Source organism: Chiloscyllium punctatum, chromosome 15 (assembly GCF_047496795.1).
Source record: "Chiloscyllium punctatum isolate Juve2018m chromosome 15, sChiPun1.3, whole genome shotgun sequence".
In the NCBI taxonomy this organism is placed as follows: Eukaryota; Metazoa; Chordata; class Chondrichthyes; order Orectolobiformes; family Hemiscylliidae; genus Chiloscyllium; species Chiloscyllium punctatum.
Window position 1 is genome coordinate 80864276 of NC_092753.1, and position 15660 is coordinate 80879935.

The 15660-nt window shown below is 39.2% G+C and overlaps 1 protein-coding gene across 1 annotated transcript in view; it reads left to right on the forward strand.

Moving 5' to 3' along the window:
* The window catches only part of LOC140486449 (uncharacterized), a 55973-nt gene extending 41186 nt beyond the window's left edge, over window positions 1–14787 (forward strand). Inside the window, exon 7 of the mRNA XM_072585629.1 lies at window positions 11824–14787. Within this exon, the coding sequence (XP_072441730.1) occupies window positions 11824–11830 (7 nt within the window). The 3' untranslated portion in view covers window positions 11831–14787. The remainder of the gene's footprint in view (window positions 1–11823) is intronic.
* Window positions 14788–15660: the final 873 nt, after the last annotated feature.

Here is a 15660-nt window from a genome sequence, read left to right on the forward strand (position 1 = left end):
GCCTTTTGGAAGTCTAGATAGACCACATCCACTGGGTTTCCCTGGTCTAACTGACTTGTTAGATCGGAAGGAACTTGCAGGCTATGGCATTCTCAAATATCTGCTGTCCTTTTCCTTCTGTATGATAGCAGTCTTGGTTTAGAAGATGTTTTTGAGAAAGCCGTGTTGAGTTTTAGCAGTGCATCTTACCGATGACACACTGTCACTGTACATTGCTGATGGAGGAAGTGAATGTTGAAGGTGCTGTAAGGAATGCCAGTCAAGCAGAATGGAGTTGAGTTGCTTGAGTGTTGGATCTGCAATCATCCCGTTATATTCCATCACTTTCCTAACTTGTGTATTGTAGGTGGTAGACAGATGGGGATCTGGAGGTGAGTTACATCTTATCCAACTCATCAGTATTCTCATCACTTCCCACAGAAATGTAGCCCTTGTGTAACTACACAGTTCCACAATACACTTCTTTATTCACAGACAGTAGGTCAAGAGTCCACCCAACAATGGTTTTACCTTATAAGTTTTGTGATTATGATTATATTCAGCAAGGCACATTCTCCGATTCCTGTCTGGTCACAACAATCCTATCTGTGTGGCTTTCCAGAGTTGTTTTTCAACGTATTCCTTTTCAAGTAGCTCATAGTTTGGCCACCTTTGGGGAAAATATCCAGCTCGCACTGTAGATCCAAGAGTTGTTTTTCCCTTTTCTGCATAGCTGGAATGCTGACAGCTTCCTCAGAGTGACTTCTTTCTGATAGTTGACTTCTCACTAGCCAGCTCATCTGTTTGTACCATTCTTTGGCAACAGCTTTCCATTGTGTTTTCCACCACATGGCTTCTTTGTTAATTTTCTTCCTGTTGATTATGTTTACAACATGCCAGAATAAATGGATAAAAAGTGTTTCTTATTCAAGAAAACTATAATTGATTCTTTTGCAATGGATTCAAACTCAACTTTTTTTTAAATTTAGAGTTAAGAAATTATACATTTTTCTTACCTGTGCTTCCAAGTCCAAATGTGTCGTGGCAGTGTGTTAAGTGGAGTAATGTGTAAATCATAGCTGCACCTTTTGTTTCCAAACAAAAAGTGTTAATTCTCAAGTTGTAAAAACACTCAGGCTGTATTCTATGATGGCCAGACAGTCGTCATTCTAGTGTAGATGTGAATTATGATGGTGACTCTGCATTATCCTAATCTTAGATGCCAAAGAAATTGACTGGGAAGTTGTTCTGCTGGGCAAATCCTCTACACTTGGCACCCTCAAAACAAAAATTAAATCTGAGAATTTAGAGGGTTTTAATTAAACAATGTACATATTCAACTGACCCCATACATAGCTCATAAACCCCCAAACTACACATTACCCTGACCTCTGACACTCTGCTTCTCTTCCTCCATTCCATCAGTCTGCTTCTATCTGTTCTGCCCCATCCCCTCAAATATTTATACAATCATCAGCAGTTACAAATTCTTTATTTTTATTTGTCTTTTCTGATGCCAAACGCAATCTTGTCCTCCTCACTTGATTCGCAATTGCATCCACATCCAACATAAAACTTTGTGTAAGTACAACTGGATTCTGCACTGGAGTTTGAAAAGTAGAAATTTGTTGAAATAACATTATTGAAATTACGTTTTCAGTGATTTCAGACGTATACTTGCTGATTTAACCTTTACTGCTATAATGAACCAAATGTACAACATGCTAATGTTTTGTAAATATCTGGTGATTATTGCAAAATATTTCAGGAAAATTAACACTTGGTCTACATTTAAGAGTGTGGTTACCTAATCCATTGTCTACACAACTTCTGCTTAGTATTTGAAGTTGGTTAGTGTAGTTTTGTCTTAATGGCTGGTTTGTGATGCAAATTGATCTCAACAGAGTGGATTCAATTCCCGCACTGGCTGTTACCAAGACCCCCCTCTCACCATCTGAGGTGTGGTGATCCTAAGGTTAAACTACTATTAGTTGTCTCTCTCTAATGTTAGCTGAAAATATGTTGCTGGAAAAGCGCAGCAGGTCAGGCAGCATCCAAGGAACAGGAGAATCGACATTTCGGGCATGAGCCCTTCTTCAGGAATGAGGAGAGAGTGCCAAGCAGGCTAAGCTAAAAGGTAGGGAGGAGGCACTTGGGGGAGGGATGTTGGAAATGTGATAGGTGGAAGGAGGTTAAGGTGAGGGTGATAGGCTGGAGTGGGGGTAGGGGCGGACTTTACCAACACCTTCCACCCCGACCTCAAATTTACCTGGACCGTCTCAGATTCCTCCCTCCCCTTCCTAGACCTCTCCATTTCTATCTCGGGCGACCGAATCAACATGGACATTTACTATAAACCAACCGACTCCCACAGCTACCTAGACTATACCTCCTCCCACCCTGCCCTCTGTAAAAACGCCATCCTATGTTCCCAATTCCTTCGTCTCAGCCGCATCTGCTCCCAGGAGGACCAGTTCCAATACTGAACAACCCAGATGGCCTCCTTCTTCAAAGACTGCAATTTCCCCCGAGAAGTGATCAACGATGCTCTCCACCACATCTCCTCCACTTCCCGCTCCTCTGCCCTTGAGCCCCGCCCCTCCAATCGCCACCAGGACAGAACTCCACTGGTCCTCACCAACCACCCCACCAACTTCCATATACATCATATCATCCGTCGTCATTTCCGCCACCTCCAAACGGACCCCACCACCAGGGATATATTTCCCTCCACTCCCCTATCAGCGTTCTGAAAAGACCACTCCCTCCGTGACTCCCTTGTCAGGTCCACACCCCCCACCAACCCAACCTCCACTCCTGCACCTTCCCCTGCAACCGCAAGAAATGCAAAACTTGCGCCCACACCTCCCCCCTTACTTCCCTCTAAGGCCCCAAGGTATCCTTCCATATCCGCCACAAATTCACCTGCACCTCCACACACATCATTTACTGCATCCGCTGCACTCGATGTGGCCCCCTCTATATTGGGGAGACAAGCCGCCTACTTGCGGAACGTTTCGGAGAACACCTGGAGAATTTACAAGTAATATTTGATTCAGAACAAACAGCACTTGCTGAGTTGCTATGAGACAAAAACACAAATTTGAATTCTGCCAATCAGTTTAAATTATACCCCGAAAATACCAAATTCTAATCAAGCTTGAATTGAGAATATTGGCAATCTTAAAAGCCAGTGACACCGATGCTTTGGGGATATAAGACTGGGGAAATTTGAACAGTTAAGAGAAGAACTAACAAGCCCAGCATGTAAACAGACTGCCTGAAAAATACCTCTCTTAAAAAGGTACCTTCTTGAACAGTGACCTGTGACACAGAAACTCCTAAAAAGAAGAAAAGAAGACACACGAAAATCAGACTAGAAGAACGAAAGCTGCCTAGTTTTGAGATAGGAAGTGTGGTTTTGTAAATCTTAATTGGGAGTTTTATCGGGCTAGTATTATAGAAGGGAAGGTAAAAGATAGGTTGGAGGATGAAATTGTAAATAGTGGTTAGTTGCTTATTCTCTCTTTATACTTTAAGAAATAAAGTTGTTAATTTTTACTTTAAATAGTTCTTGGCCACTCGAATATGTATAGATTACTGCGTGGGTAAATCTTTTCTGTGTTGCTGGTTTTAAATTTAGCAGCAGGGTTTACCCCGTGTCGTAACAGGTTGGGGGCTCGGGTCAGTGATTTGAACTGGTTTAGACAGATTTGAATAGATTTTGGGGTACAAAGTCCCAGCAGATTTACACACTATCAGGTTAGTGTCCTAAATCTCTAAATAAAGCGTGGATGAGACCATTTGTTTAATTTCGGTAACTTGATTGATTAAATTAAGAGAGAGAGAAATGGCTCTTAAAATTTCCAAAGAGGTTCTGGGATTTGAAGATGATTCTCAAATTTGCCAAGAAAGTTTAGAAAGAAAGAAAAAGGCCATATCTTTAGAGTTAGCAAAGAAGTTACATTTGGGTTTAACCAAGGACAAAACTAAAGCTTAAATTGTAGGGGAATTACTCAAACACTTAGGTGTGTCAGAGAAACAGACAAGTGCAGTAGAGGTAGAAAAACTTAAATTACAATTGAGGAAAATGGAGTTAGAAGATAAACAAAGGGGGAGAGAGAGGAAAGAGAGAGAAGGTTCTTGACAGAGCAAAGAGAAGAAAGAGAATTTGAGCTTGAGTTGCAATTTAGCAAAATCAAGTTAACACGATGGAGATTAAAAGAGAAGGTAGTGATATATACAAATCAAAACTGCCACATATTGATGAGAAAGATGTTGAAGTTTGCTTTATTTCATTTGAAAAATTGGCTAGGCAGATGGAGTGGTCCGAAGATTTATGGATAATGCTAGTTCAGACCAAACTGGAAGGTAGAGCTAGTGAGGTATTTGCGGCACTGTCAGATGAGGTGTCAAGGGATTATTAAGAGGTTAAACAGACAATTTTAAGTGCTAATGAATTGGTACCACAAGCGCATAGACAGTGGTTCAGAAACAGAGGAATCAAGTCAGACTTAGTTGAGTTTGTGTGGGAAAAGATTTGCTAATCCACGATAGGCCCACAAAAGCAATATTGGCCCAACTGTACCAAAACACCCAGAATTCCAGAGCAGCTCACGGCTGAATCAGACCGCACACATATAAGGCAATACTCTTTAAGCTCCCATGGACATGACAGAGCACCACAGATATCTCAAAGTCCTAAGGGCAGTTTCTCAACCCAGCAATACCCAAGCCACACAGAGCAGGACAGACTGACAGGACAATGGAAGCACCTCACCACTTCAGAAGAGACCTACCTGTGAAGATGAATGGAACCATGATACTGTCAGGATGTTGCATTGTGTGAAGGAACAGGACACTCCTCCGATAAACTGTTTTCCAATTAGCATCCTTGCAACTAAATTACTCGCATTTCCAGAAATGTTGTAGTTTCCCATTTCTTAATCAATGTCATCGTGCAGCATTATTATAAAACTGGTCTCATCCTTAGCGCTGAGAGGAGAAATCTGATCTACCTGTACAGACTGCCAGTTCTTTGTCAGCCTAGTCAATTTCTCTTCTAGCGATATCGCTTGCAATAAACTGTTTGTCAATTTCACTTCGAGCTGTGTTTTGTGATCTCTAACCTATTGGGCAAATTTCTCTGATAGTTCGAAAGAAATAAACAGTCATTTTGATGGATGGGTCCATAACTACAAATTGAGGGGTGATAGATTTAAGACAGATGTCAGAGGCAAGGTCTTTACGCAGAGAGTGGCAAGGGTGTGGAATGCACTACCTGCTAATGCAGTCAACTCAGCCACATTAGGGAGATTTAAACAGTCCTTAGATAAGCACATGGATGACTTTGGGATAGTGTAGGGGGACGAGCTGAGAATAGTTCACAGGTAGGCACAACATCGAAGGCCGAAGGTCCTGTTCTGAGCTGTATTGTTCTATGTTCTATGCTTTGAAAAGACATAAAACGTTTGAGGCTCTGGAGCGGTTTAAAAACTCACTTCCAGAGATGCTAAGAATTCACGTGGAGGAACAGAAAGTTCAGGAAGTGAGAAGGACCGTAGAATTAGCAGATGAGTACATGTTGGTGCATAAGACAAGCCTCTGGCCAGAATTTCTTCCTGTGACGGGGAGAAGGGGAGATCCTATGCTACAAAACCATTGGTAGAGAGCACTGGTAAGAAGTTAGCACATGATTTTTTAAAAAAAGCCCAGGACGTGAAAGGCCTCCGGTGAAAGTTGCCACCCAGATTGAGAGGGTTGTGAAGAAGGCATACAGTGTTTTGGCCTTTATTAGTAGAAGGATTGAGTTCTGGAACCAAGAGATTATGCTGCAGCTGTACAAAGCTCTGGTACGGGCACACTTGGAGTATTGTATACAGTTCTGGTCACCGCATTATAAGAAGGATGTGGAAGCTTTGGAAAGGGTGCAGAGGAGATGTACTAGGATGTTGCCTGGTATGGAAGGAATGTCTTACAAGGAAAGGCTGAGGGCCTTGAGGCTGCTCTCAGTAGAGAGTAGAAGGTTGACAGGTGACTTAATAGAGACAAACAAGATAATCAGAGAGTTAGATAAGGTGGACTGGGAGAGCCTTTTTCCAAGTACGGGAACAGCAAACACGAGGGGACACAACTTTAAAGTGAGGGGAGACAGGTATAAGACAGATGTCACAGGTAGTTTCTTTACTCAGAGAGTAGTCAGGGTATGGAATGCTTTGCCTGCAACGGTAGTAGATTTGCCAAGTTTAAGTGCATTTCAGTCATCATTGGACAGGCATATGGACATACATGGAATAATGTAGGTGGGATGGGCTTCAGATTAGTATGGCAGGGTGGCGCAACATTGAGGGCTGTTATGTTCTATGTATTTTCTCTGTAATGGAATAGGACACGGAAAATTACAGTGCCACTTGTTTCAGAAGGTGGGAGACGTAAAGACTCTGTGCTGGTCGTTAAAGAAAGGCACTGTGGGAAAAGATGTGGTAAAAGAAGCTAAACCAGTGACATTACTGAAGGTAGTAAAGGAGACCCCAAGAAGAGCTGAGGAGCTGCAGGAGAGTGCACAGCCTAGGCAGGGGCTGGGTATGGAGTTAGTCCCTGATCTCTACAAAGCACCCGCATTTGTAGGTAAAGTTTATTCAAAGAACAGGGGAGAAGGATAAGAAGTTATAATTTTGAGAGGTACAGGATCTAACCAGTCACTAATAGTAAGGGATGAGCAAATACGCACCCTTTCTGATCTGTTACCTGAGAGTTTCTGGGCTAACTGGACAGCAATTTAGCATTCCCCTCTAAGATCAGGTTGGAGTGCCAGCTTAAGACTGAGGAAGTTGCAGTTGAAGTGATTGACGGTATGTCAGTTCCAGGAATGTGGTTTCTTCTTGGGAATGACCTGGCAGGATCCAAGGTGGGAGTGACACCCCTTGTTATAGAGAAGCCCAAGGAAGACCAAGAAACTGAGGAGTTAAAACAGAAATATCCTAGTATTTTCCCATACTGTGGGATAACCAGATTCCACTATCATAAGTCACAGCACAAAGTGAAGAGAAAGATGAAAGGTCCAGTTTGCGGATACCCTGTTTGACATAATGCTGCAGGAAAAACTTGAACAGGCAAGGGTCACAAGAGGTGTTTAGTCCTGAAAGGCTAAGAGAATTGCAACAGCAAGACAGGACAATTAAAGATATATGTGGATGCATACTGTAAAAAGGAGGCAGAGAATATTCCGGAGCATTATTATCTGAAAGGTAGAACCCTCAGATGGCAATGGAGACCACAGCAGGTTCGTGCAGAGGAGAAATGGGCTGAAGTGCACCATAATGTATGGCCAGTAGCAGACAGACAGGAGGTGTTCCGGGTTGCACATAAACTACCTGTAGGAGGTCACCTAGGGATACAAAAGACTCAGGCTAAGGTACAAAAGCATTTTTATTGGCCTGGAATGCACAAGGATGTGGTTAACTTTTGCTGTAGGCGTCATATGTGCCAAAAGGTCTGTAGGCCTCAGGTGGTAATAAAACCAGCATCTCCACATCTGCGTGGGTTTCCTCCGGGCACTCCGGTTTCCTCCCACAGTCCAAAGATGTGCAGGTCAGGTGAATTGGCCATGCTAAATTGCCCATAGTGTTAGGTGCATTAGTCAGAGGGAAGTGGGTCTGGGTGGGTTACTCTTCGGAGGTTCGGTGTGGATTAGTTGTGCCAAAGGGCCTGTTTCCACACTGTAGGGAATCTAATCTAATCTGATCTACTATAATATCTTTGTTGCCAATTCCTGCATTTGAAGAACCTTTCACTGAGATTATAATTGATTGTGCACGTCCCCTCCCGAGAACAAAAAGTGGGAACTATGGGAACCAGTACTTGTTAACAATAATGGATGCGTCTACTGGATTTCCGGAGACAATTCCATTACGGAGTATCAAGACAAAAAGCCGAGTAGAGGAGTTGGTAGCTTTCTTCACACAGTATGAGCTACCCAAAGAGATTCAGTCGGACCAAGGGTCAAATTTTACTGCTAGGCTGTTTAAGGAGGTTATGGATAGTTAAGGTATACAGCACTTTAATTCCAGTGCATATCATCCTGAGTCCCAGGGAGCTTCAGAAAGGTGGCATCAGACCTTGAATACCATGTTGAGAGCATATTGATAGGATTACCCAAATTATTTGGATAAAGGTATCCCATTCGTATTGTTTGCCATTAGAGATGCCCCAAATGAATCGATGCAGTTTGCTCCCTTTGAGTTAATATTCGGTCATGAAGTGAAAGGCCCTTTGAAATTAATTAAAGAAAAATTGACAGGTCCAAAGTTTGAGATCTCACACTTAAATTATTTATCAGAGATGAGGATGAGATTAAGTTGCGTAGGTGAGTTAGCTAAACAGCACCTAAAGAGGGCACTGTGTAGAATGAAGAAGGGCTTATGCCCGAAACATCGTTTCTCCTGTTCCTTTGCTCCCTGACCTGCTGCGCTTTTCCAGCAATGCATTTTTAAGCTCTGATCTCCAGCATCTGCAGTCCTCACTTTCTCCACTGTGTAGAATGAAGCAGGTGGTATATAAAAGCTGAGGCTCGGACATTTTCCCAAGGGGATAACGTGTTGGTACTGTTACGAATGATGAGAGATCCCTTCAAAACCAGGTTTAGTGGTCCCTATCAAATTTGAGGAAAAGTTGAGTTGGGTGAACTATTTAGTAAAGATGCCAGATAGGAAAAAAATTGAGTATGACATGTGAACGTGGTGAAACCGTATTATACTAGAGAGAAAGAACTGGAGAAACAGGTGTTAGTGACTGCCTCGCAGCGTGAGGAATCAAATCCAGGTATTATGGATTTTGAGGTGCCTCAAAATAGATTTAAAAATGAAGTCAACCTTGAGGGATGGGATAAATGAATAAGCTATTTGTCTCAGGAGCATAGAACAGAGTTGAAAGGTTGGTTACTACAGTACAAGACATATGTAAGAATCAGATGGGGAGGACGAATACTATTGCACAGGAAGTAGACGTAGGGAATACTGCTCCGATAAAACATCGCCCCCATTGGCTTAATCCTTTCAAAGCCAGATAGGTCCAGATAGAGGTGGAGGCTGTGTGCTCGATGAGAACATCATCGAACCTAGTCAGAGTGAGTGGAGTTCACCAATCTTTGTTCCCAAACCGGACAGGACTCAATGATTCTGCGAGGATTATTGGAAGGTCAACACCGTTATAAAATCTGACTCTTATCCAATTGCTAGATTTTGTATTCTGTACCAAGAAAGTCAGTCAGTTACATCACCAAGGTGGACTTAATGCTTGGTTACTGGCAGGCACCTTTATCAGAGTTGGTGAAAGACAATTCTGTGTTTGTAACCCAAAATGGGCTATATCAGTTGGAAATGATGCTCTTTGGAATGAAGAACATGCCTGCCACATTCCAAAGACTCATGAACAGAGTTGTGACTGGGTTAACAAACTGCAGTCTATTTGGGCAATGTAGTGATATTTAGTAAGTCCTGGAAAGATCACATGGTACAGTTAAAAGAGCTCTTTGAATGACTACAAGACGCAAAGCTGGTGATGAACTTAAAACTGAATTCATGAAAGCAGAGGTGACGTTCTTGGGACATAACATCGGTCATGGAAGGTTGGCCCCATGGAACGCAAGGACGAAGGCCATCGAGGAATTTCCAGGACCAACCTTGAAGAAAGAGGTGCTTCAATTCTTAAGGCCTCAGCGGATTCTATCGGAGGTCAGTCCCAAACTTGAGCAGTGCAGTGGCACCACAGAGGACAGAACCATGCCAGGAGGCATTAGACCATTTGAAATTGATATTAACCACCAAACCAGTTTTAACTACACCAAACTTTTCAAAACTTTTTAAAGTCACCATCGATGCTAGTGACATTGGAGTTGGAGCTGTACTGCAACAGGAAGATGAGGATAGGTGAATTGCTCATTGGCTACTTTTCAAAGAAGATCAACATCCACCAGAGGAAATACTCCACAAATGAAAAGGAACTATTGAGTTTAGTACTGGCTTTACTGCATTTTAATGTGTATGTCACGAACAATGTGTCTGAGGCAGTTGTGTGCACTGACCACAATCTGCTTACATTCTTAGAACATTTTAAAGATGTGAACATGAGACTATTTCGTTAGGAGTCTTATGTTACAGGCTTTAATTTAAAAATCATACATGTTGCAGATTAGAAGAATGTAATCGCAGATGTGTTATAGCAGATTTAACTCTGTTTAGATGAGATTTGTTATATATGGAATATATTGTTATACATAGGTATATGGAAAGAAGTTAAGGTGAACTTATATGAAACTTACCTGTATGTTAGGGTAATGTGTAGAAAAGTTCGATGAAAAAATGAAGCCATCTTTTCATTGATATTTCATTTTTTTCTCAAGGGGGAAGGTGTTATGAAGGTGTAGAAATGTCCTGTACCTTCAAGAGAATGAAGGACTTAGCAAGTACACAGAGTGCTGGAGAATTTACAAAGTAGCATTTGATTTAGAACAAACAGCATTCACTGAGTTGTTATGAGACAAAAACACAAATTCGAATTCAGCCAATCAGTTTAACTTATATCAAACTCCAATCCAATTTGAATTGTGTATATTGACAATCTTAAAACCCAATGACACAATCCAATGCTTTGGAGGTATAAGACTGGGGAAACTTGAATGTAGAGTCATAGAGATGTATAGTTGAGAGGAGAACTGACAAGCCCAGCATGTAAACAGACTGCCTGAAAAATAGCTCTCTTAAAAAGGTCAGTAACCTGTGATGCAGAAATTCCTAAGAAAAAAAACGACACAAGAAGATCCAAATAGAAGAACGAAAGCTGCCTATTTTGAGATAAGGGTGGTTTTGTAAATCTTAATTGGGAGTTTTATCGGACTAGTATTATAGAGGGAAGGTAAAAGATAGGTTAGAGTATTAGTTAATTAGTGATTAGTTAATTATTCTCTGTTATATTTAAGAAATAAAGTTGTTAATTTTTACTTTACATACTTCTTGGCCACTCAAATCTTTACAGATTCTTGGATTGGATAAATCTTTTCTGTGTTGCTGGTTTTAAATTTAGGAGTGTTTCCCCCATGTCCTAACACACTCCTGAGAGAGCAGCTCTATGGTCTGGTAAGACTATGGTGACTTGACTTTTATTTAGTGAGCAAAATATGACTTCTCACTATCAACTAGGTTACCTGGTTATATGAGACTGATCTTTTTCGACTTTGAAAGTTAGAAAATGTGAAGATGGATCATTGGATTATTTCATCCTGTTACCAAGAAACTAATTGCTGATATCATGATTAACTGGTGATGAAGAATTGTATTTTCATGTTAAATAAATTGCTCCATTTACGTTATGACTGGAAAAGTGCCAATGAAACTTTGTATTTCCAAGTATCACTGGTAGATGGTGCTGTCATTTCAAAAATTCATTGTGCCCTCAACTAATTTCCTCCAAATTAAATGATTTAAGCACTGTGGAAATCTGAAATCTTGTTTTCCAAGGATATTTTAAAGTGTTTCATGAAAGGAGTTTGTTTCAGTTAAAATTGATTAGCATCTAGCAGTAAGGAAGAAGATAATTTTAATACATGAGAATAATGGGCTAATATGTTTTCTGTCAATCATTGCTTTGATAATTTACAATGAGTGCAGTGAAAAGTTTGCAGTATTTATTAGAAGTTGAATAAGCATGGAATTGTGATCATATAAAACTATTTTCCAGGTATAAGTTGAACAAACAAAATCGTGCACTGGTTAAACTGAAATCAAATATGTGGATAGTCTATTACAAACTGCAATGTACTAAGTGTAATTTATTTTCTATTTCTTCCAGGCGCTGAGAATTATTGGACCACTGTATGAGGACGAAATGGTGAAATTTGAGAGCTAGAGACTGCTGCATTTGGATGTACTCAATTGAGTTCATTCCAAAATTTGAGAAAACAGGAATTATGAGAGGATGGGCTAAAATTCTTATGTACTCTGGTGCTTACATTTCCATCTGTTGGATCTCTTATCAACTTAATCATTTCTCAATGAGGAAAACTTTGTGAAGCTAAATACACCCATCCCTAGAAAAATTCAAGCCATTTTAAAATTATGTACCCAACTCTTTTTAAAAAAAAGTGGTATCTTTTGAAATTAGCATTACTGATTTTTGTCCCAAAATAGAAGTCTCATTTGATTGACGAATACCTTGACTGCAAACACTGTAACTAGACTGCAGGGTAAAAATAATCTGGGATGAGTAAAAACTGTGCCTTTGAAATGAATTGTGTACAATATAAAGATATGGTGGTTACTAAAGCCCCTCAGTGGGCATAAAACAAAAGCATAAATGATACCTATGCACTGGAGCTTGGAAACTTGTAACTTGATAGTTAGAAATTTTATTTGGTGTTCATCTGTGGTTACAGTCATGTACTTGCTGATGTGACCATTACTGCTATTATGAAGCAATTGTGCAAAACACTGTAATGTTTTGTAGATAACTGGAGATGATTACTGTTGTAAATATTACAGAAAAATGTATGTTCAGTCTATATTTAAAAGAACGTGGTTACCCAATCAACTGTCAACACTTAGTTCCTTACTAGTGAACAATCTTATTGCATTCATGCTATAAATTTATATTTATGAATCTAAATGTATAACTGTAGTTTTCACTACTTGAATATTTTTAAGACATGTTCTTAAATGTATGTGAAACTGTAGCATGTTTTATCTCAAATAGAAGTGTACCAACTATTTTTAAGAAGCAGACTTTTTGAATTTTTGCAAAAGGGTGCTTACTGTTTTAAGCCTTGAAGAGACATTTTAAACAGAAAAGGCCAGTTCATGTTTCAGGAAGTTTTTTTGTCCAATCTAGCCAGTCTAATGATATTCTAATTTAAGTATTTTGAAAGTATGTTACCAGCACTCTGCATCTATGCACATGTGTGCACACTCCCACCCACTTTCTCATCCACTCAGGTTTTGTTCAGCTGGATGGGTTTTAGAGAGAAACAACATGCAAGATAAAATTTTTGTTCTACTTACTAAATTTTCAGTTTCTTGCAATTTTTAATATTTTAATTGTTTAATAATCATTGCTTGTCTGAAAAGACTGGAACGATTCTCTCATCTCAGTGTCATCTTAACTTTAAAATGAGCTAGGAAACTTGAGCCATTTTTACTGTGGAATTCTAAGTAAAGTCTTGTACCATATAATAACTAGATGCTGAAAATTCTCAGCAGATCAGGAAACATCTTTTGAGAGAAACAGAATTGACATTTCAGCTCTTGAACTCTGATGTCATCATGACATTAAATGCCAACTGTTTCTACAGATGCTGCTTGACTTGCTGAGCCTTTTCAAGTATTTTTGTTTTTATTTTATATTTCCACTTCCTGCAGTATTTTGCATTTGTACTAAAGTCATTACACCATTGCTGTCTAATGGTCTAGTTTCCGATTAGTTATATTCTTTTGAACCATTCACTGTGTGAATTGGTCGAGTTTCAAATTGGACCCCCTCTAAAGTCTCAATCTGTTTTCCTTTATTTATGCAACGTGCAGTTTTATGAACGTGGAAGTGATGAGTCTTGTATCAATTGAAATTGTATTAACAGTCTGTTTAAAAATTGCCACTGTTGAAGTTATATCAAAATTATTTTATGTCTCTATAATTCGCTTATAATGAAATAAGTGTTACTTTGGCAAGCTTTTAGTAACTGTGTAGACTATACTGAATTAGTGGTGCTGGAAGAGCACAGCAGTTCAGGCAGCATCCAACGAGCAGCGAAGTCGACGTTTTGGGCAAAAGCCCTTCATCAGGAATCTTATTGCATTTCTGATGAAGGGCTTTTGCCCGAAACGTCGATTTTGCTGCTCGTTGGATGCTGCCTGAACTGCTGTGCTCTTCCAGCACCACTAATCCAGTATTTGCTTTCCAGCATCTGCAGTCATTGTTTTTACCTAACTGTGTAGACTGTTCAAGAGGATATGATGGTTTTTAAGTTTTAAATCTAATTTGCCTGTTAATTGAGCAAAAGAAAATTTTATGGCAGGAGTTAGTATATTCAAACCCTACTGATGTGTAATTTGTTGATTATAATTTTGTTTAATGATGATTTAGGCTAAATTTTATTTGAAGGGAAGGATACCCAAATACATAAAGCACAATTGCTGAACAAATTGACATGCTTTTTAACATGATAATCCTCCACTTTATCATGTTTTTTTTCTCCTTTAGTCTCAGGTTCAGTATATTCTGTTACAGGGCTTTATATACTAAAAAAAACTGCTTAAACTTAAGCCACAATTTATATTATAAATGTTCTTCATGTAACTAGTGTGGTTCATTTTGCACACTACTTGCTTTTTACAGATTTTTTCCAGAAGTAATGAGTTCATTATTCTCATATGTAGAGATATGCAATTATATTTCCTTAGGGGAAAAATGCCCTCCCTTGAACTGCTAAATATTTACTGTTGGAGATTGAATTTGGTTCCCATTCCAAATATTTTAAACTTTCTAGGAATGTAAATTTTGTATCAACATTAGCACCTAAAATTTTGTACATAGGGAGTTTTACAGAGTTGAGGGTTTTAGAATAAAGATTTGAAAACCCCAATGAAAGATGAATGAGATGGTTTTTATTTTACTATTTTGTAATTTAACTTCTGGCAGGTAGAATCAAAATAGATTTTTAAGTAATGAAACCTTTCGATCTAATAAGGTACTTGTTACTATGTATGTTTCACAGATTTATGTATGTGATTTTCACCATTTTTAATAAAGGTATATATAACGCTGTATGTGCCTGTTGCGCGCACTGTTGAAAATGCTGTATGCTGCTTTTCATTAAAACATGTAGGAATTTATTTTTCCCTCCACTACATCTCTGATATACTTAAGCAATTATATAATAGCTGTAATAAGATTAAAACAGGATGTAAATTTTATAGTTTTGCTTTACATTTGCTCCGTAGAATAAAGCACATTGTAAATACAACCATAATGTGAAGGTATCCACAAAAATAAAGTAAGATTTAATATCTGCATGATTTCTGTGGCTACAGTTTTAGTGAAGTGAAAGTTGCCATATTTTAACAATATATTTTGACTTATTTGTAAACTTAAGTTTCAGGATAGAAGATGATCCTTGTTTAGTTGTTCACTTTGCTCCTTTCATGTCGCATGTACAGAGCCAATAAACATTTTCCTGAAGTAATCTGTCTCTGGTTCTAGTCCAGCTGTAAGTTGAGTCTCAGCGACCACCCTCTTTTTTATATATATATATCTTGTGTTCATTTCTCAAACTCAAACGACTGACATCCAAATTAATACAAATGTTAATTAAGGTACTGCACTGAAAAATCCAGTACTCTTGGATCCTTTGCCCTTTCTGATTTTGTATGTTTATTGCAGCTAGGTTATAGTCCAACAGGTTTATTTGGAAGCACTAGCTTTCGAGGCACTGCCTCTTCAGGTGGTTGTGGAACATGACCATATGACACAATTTATAGCTAAAGGGTTACAGTATCATAGTGTCATTAAATATATTAAAAGTTATTTAATATATCATTACAACTCTATGATACTGTAACCCTTTTGCTATAAATTGTGTCATATGGTCATGTTCCACAACCACCTGATGAAGAGGCAGCGCCTCGAAAGCTAGTGCTT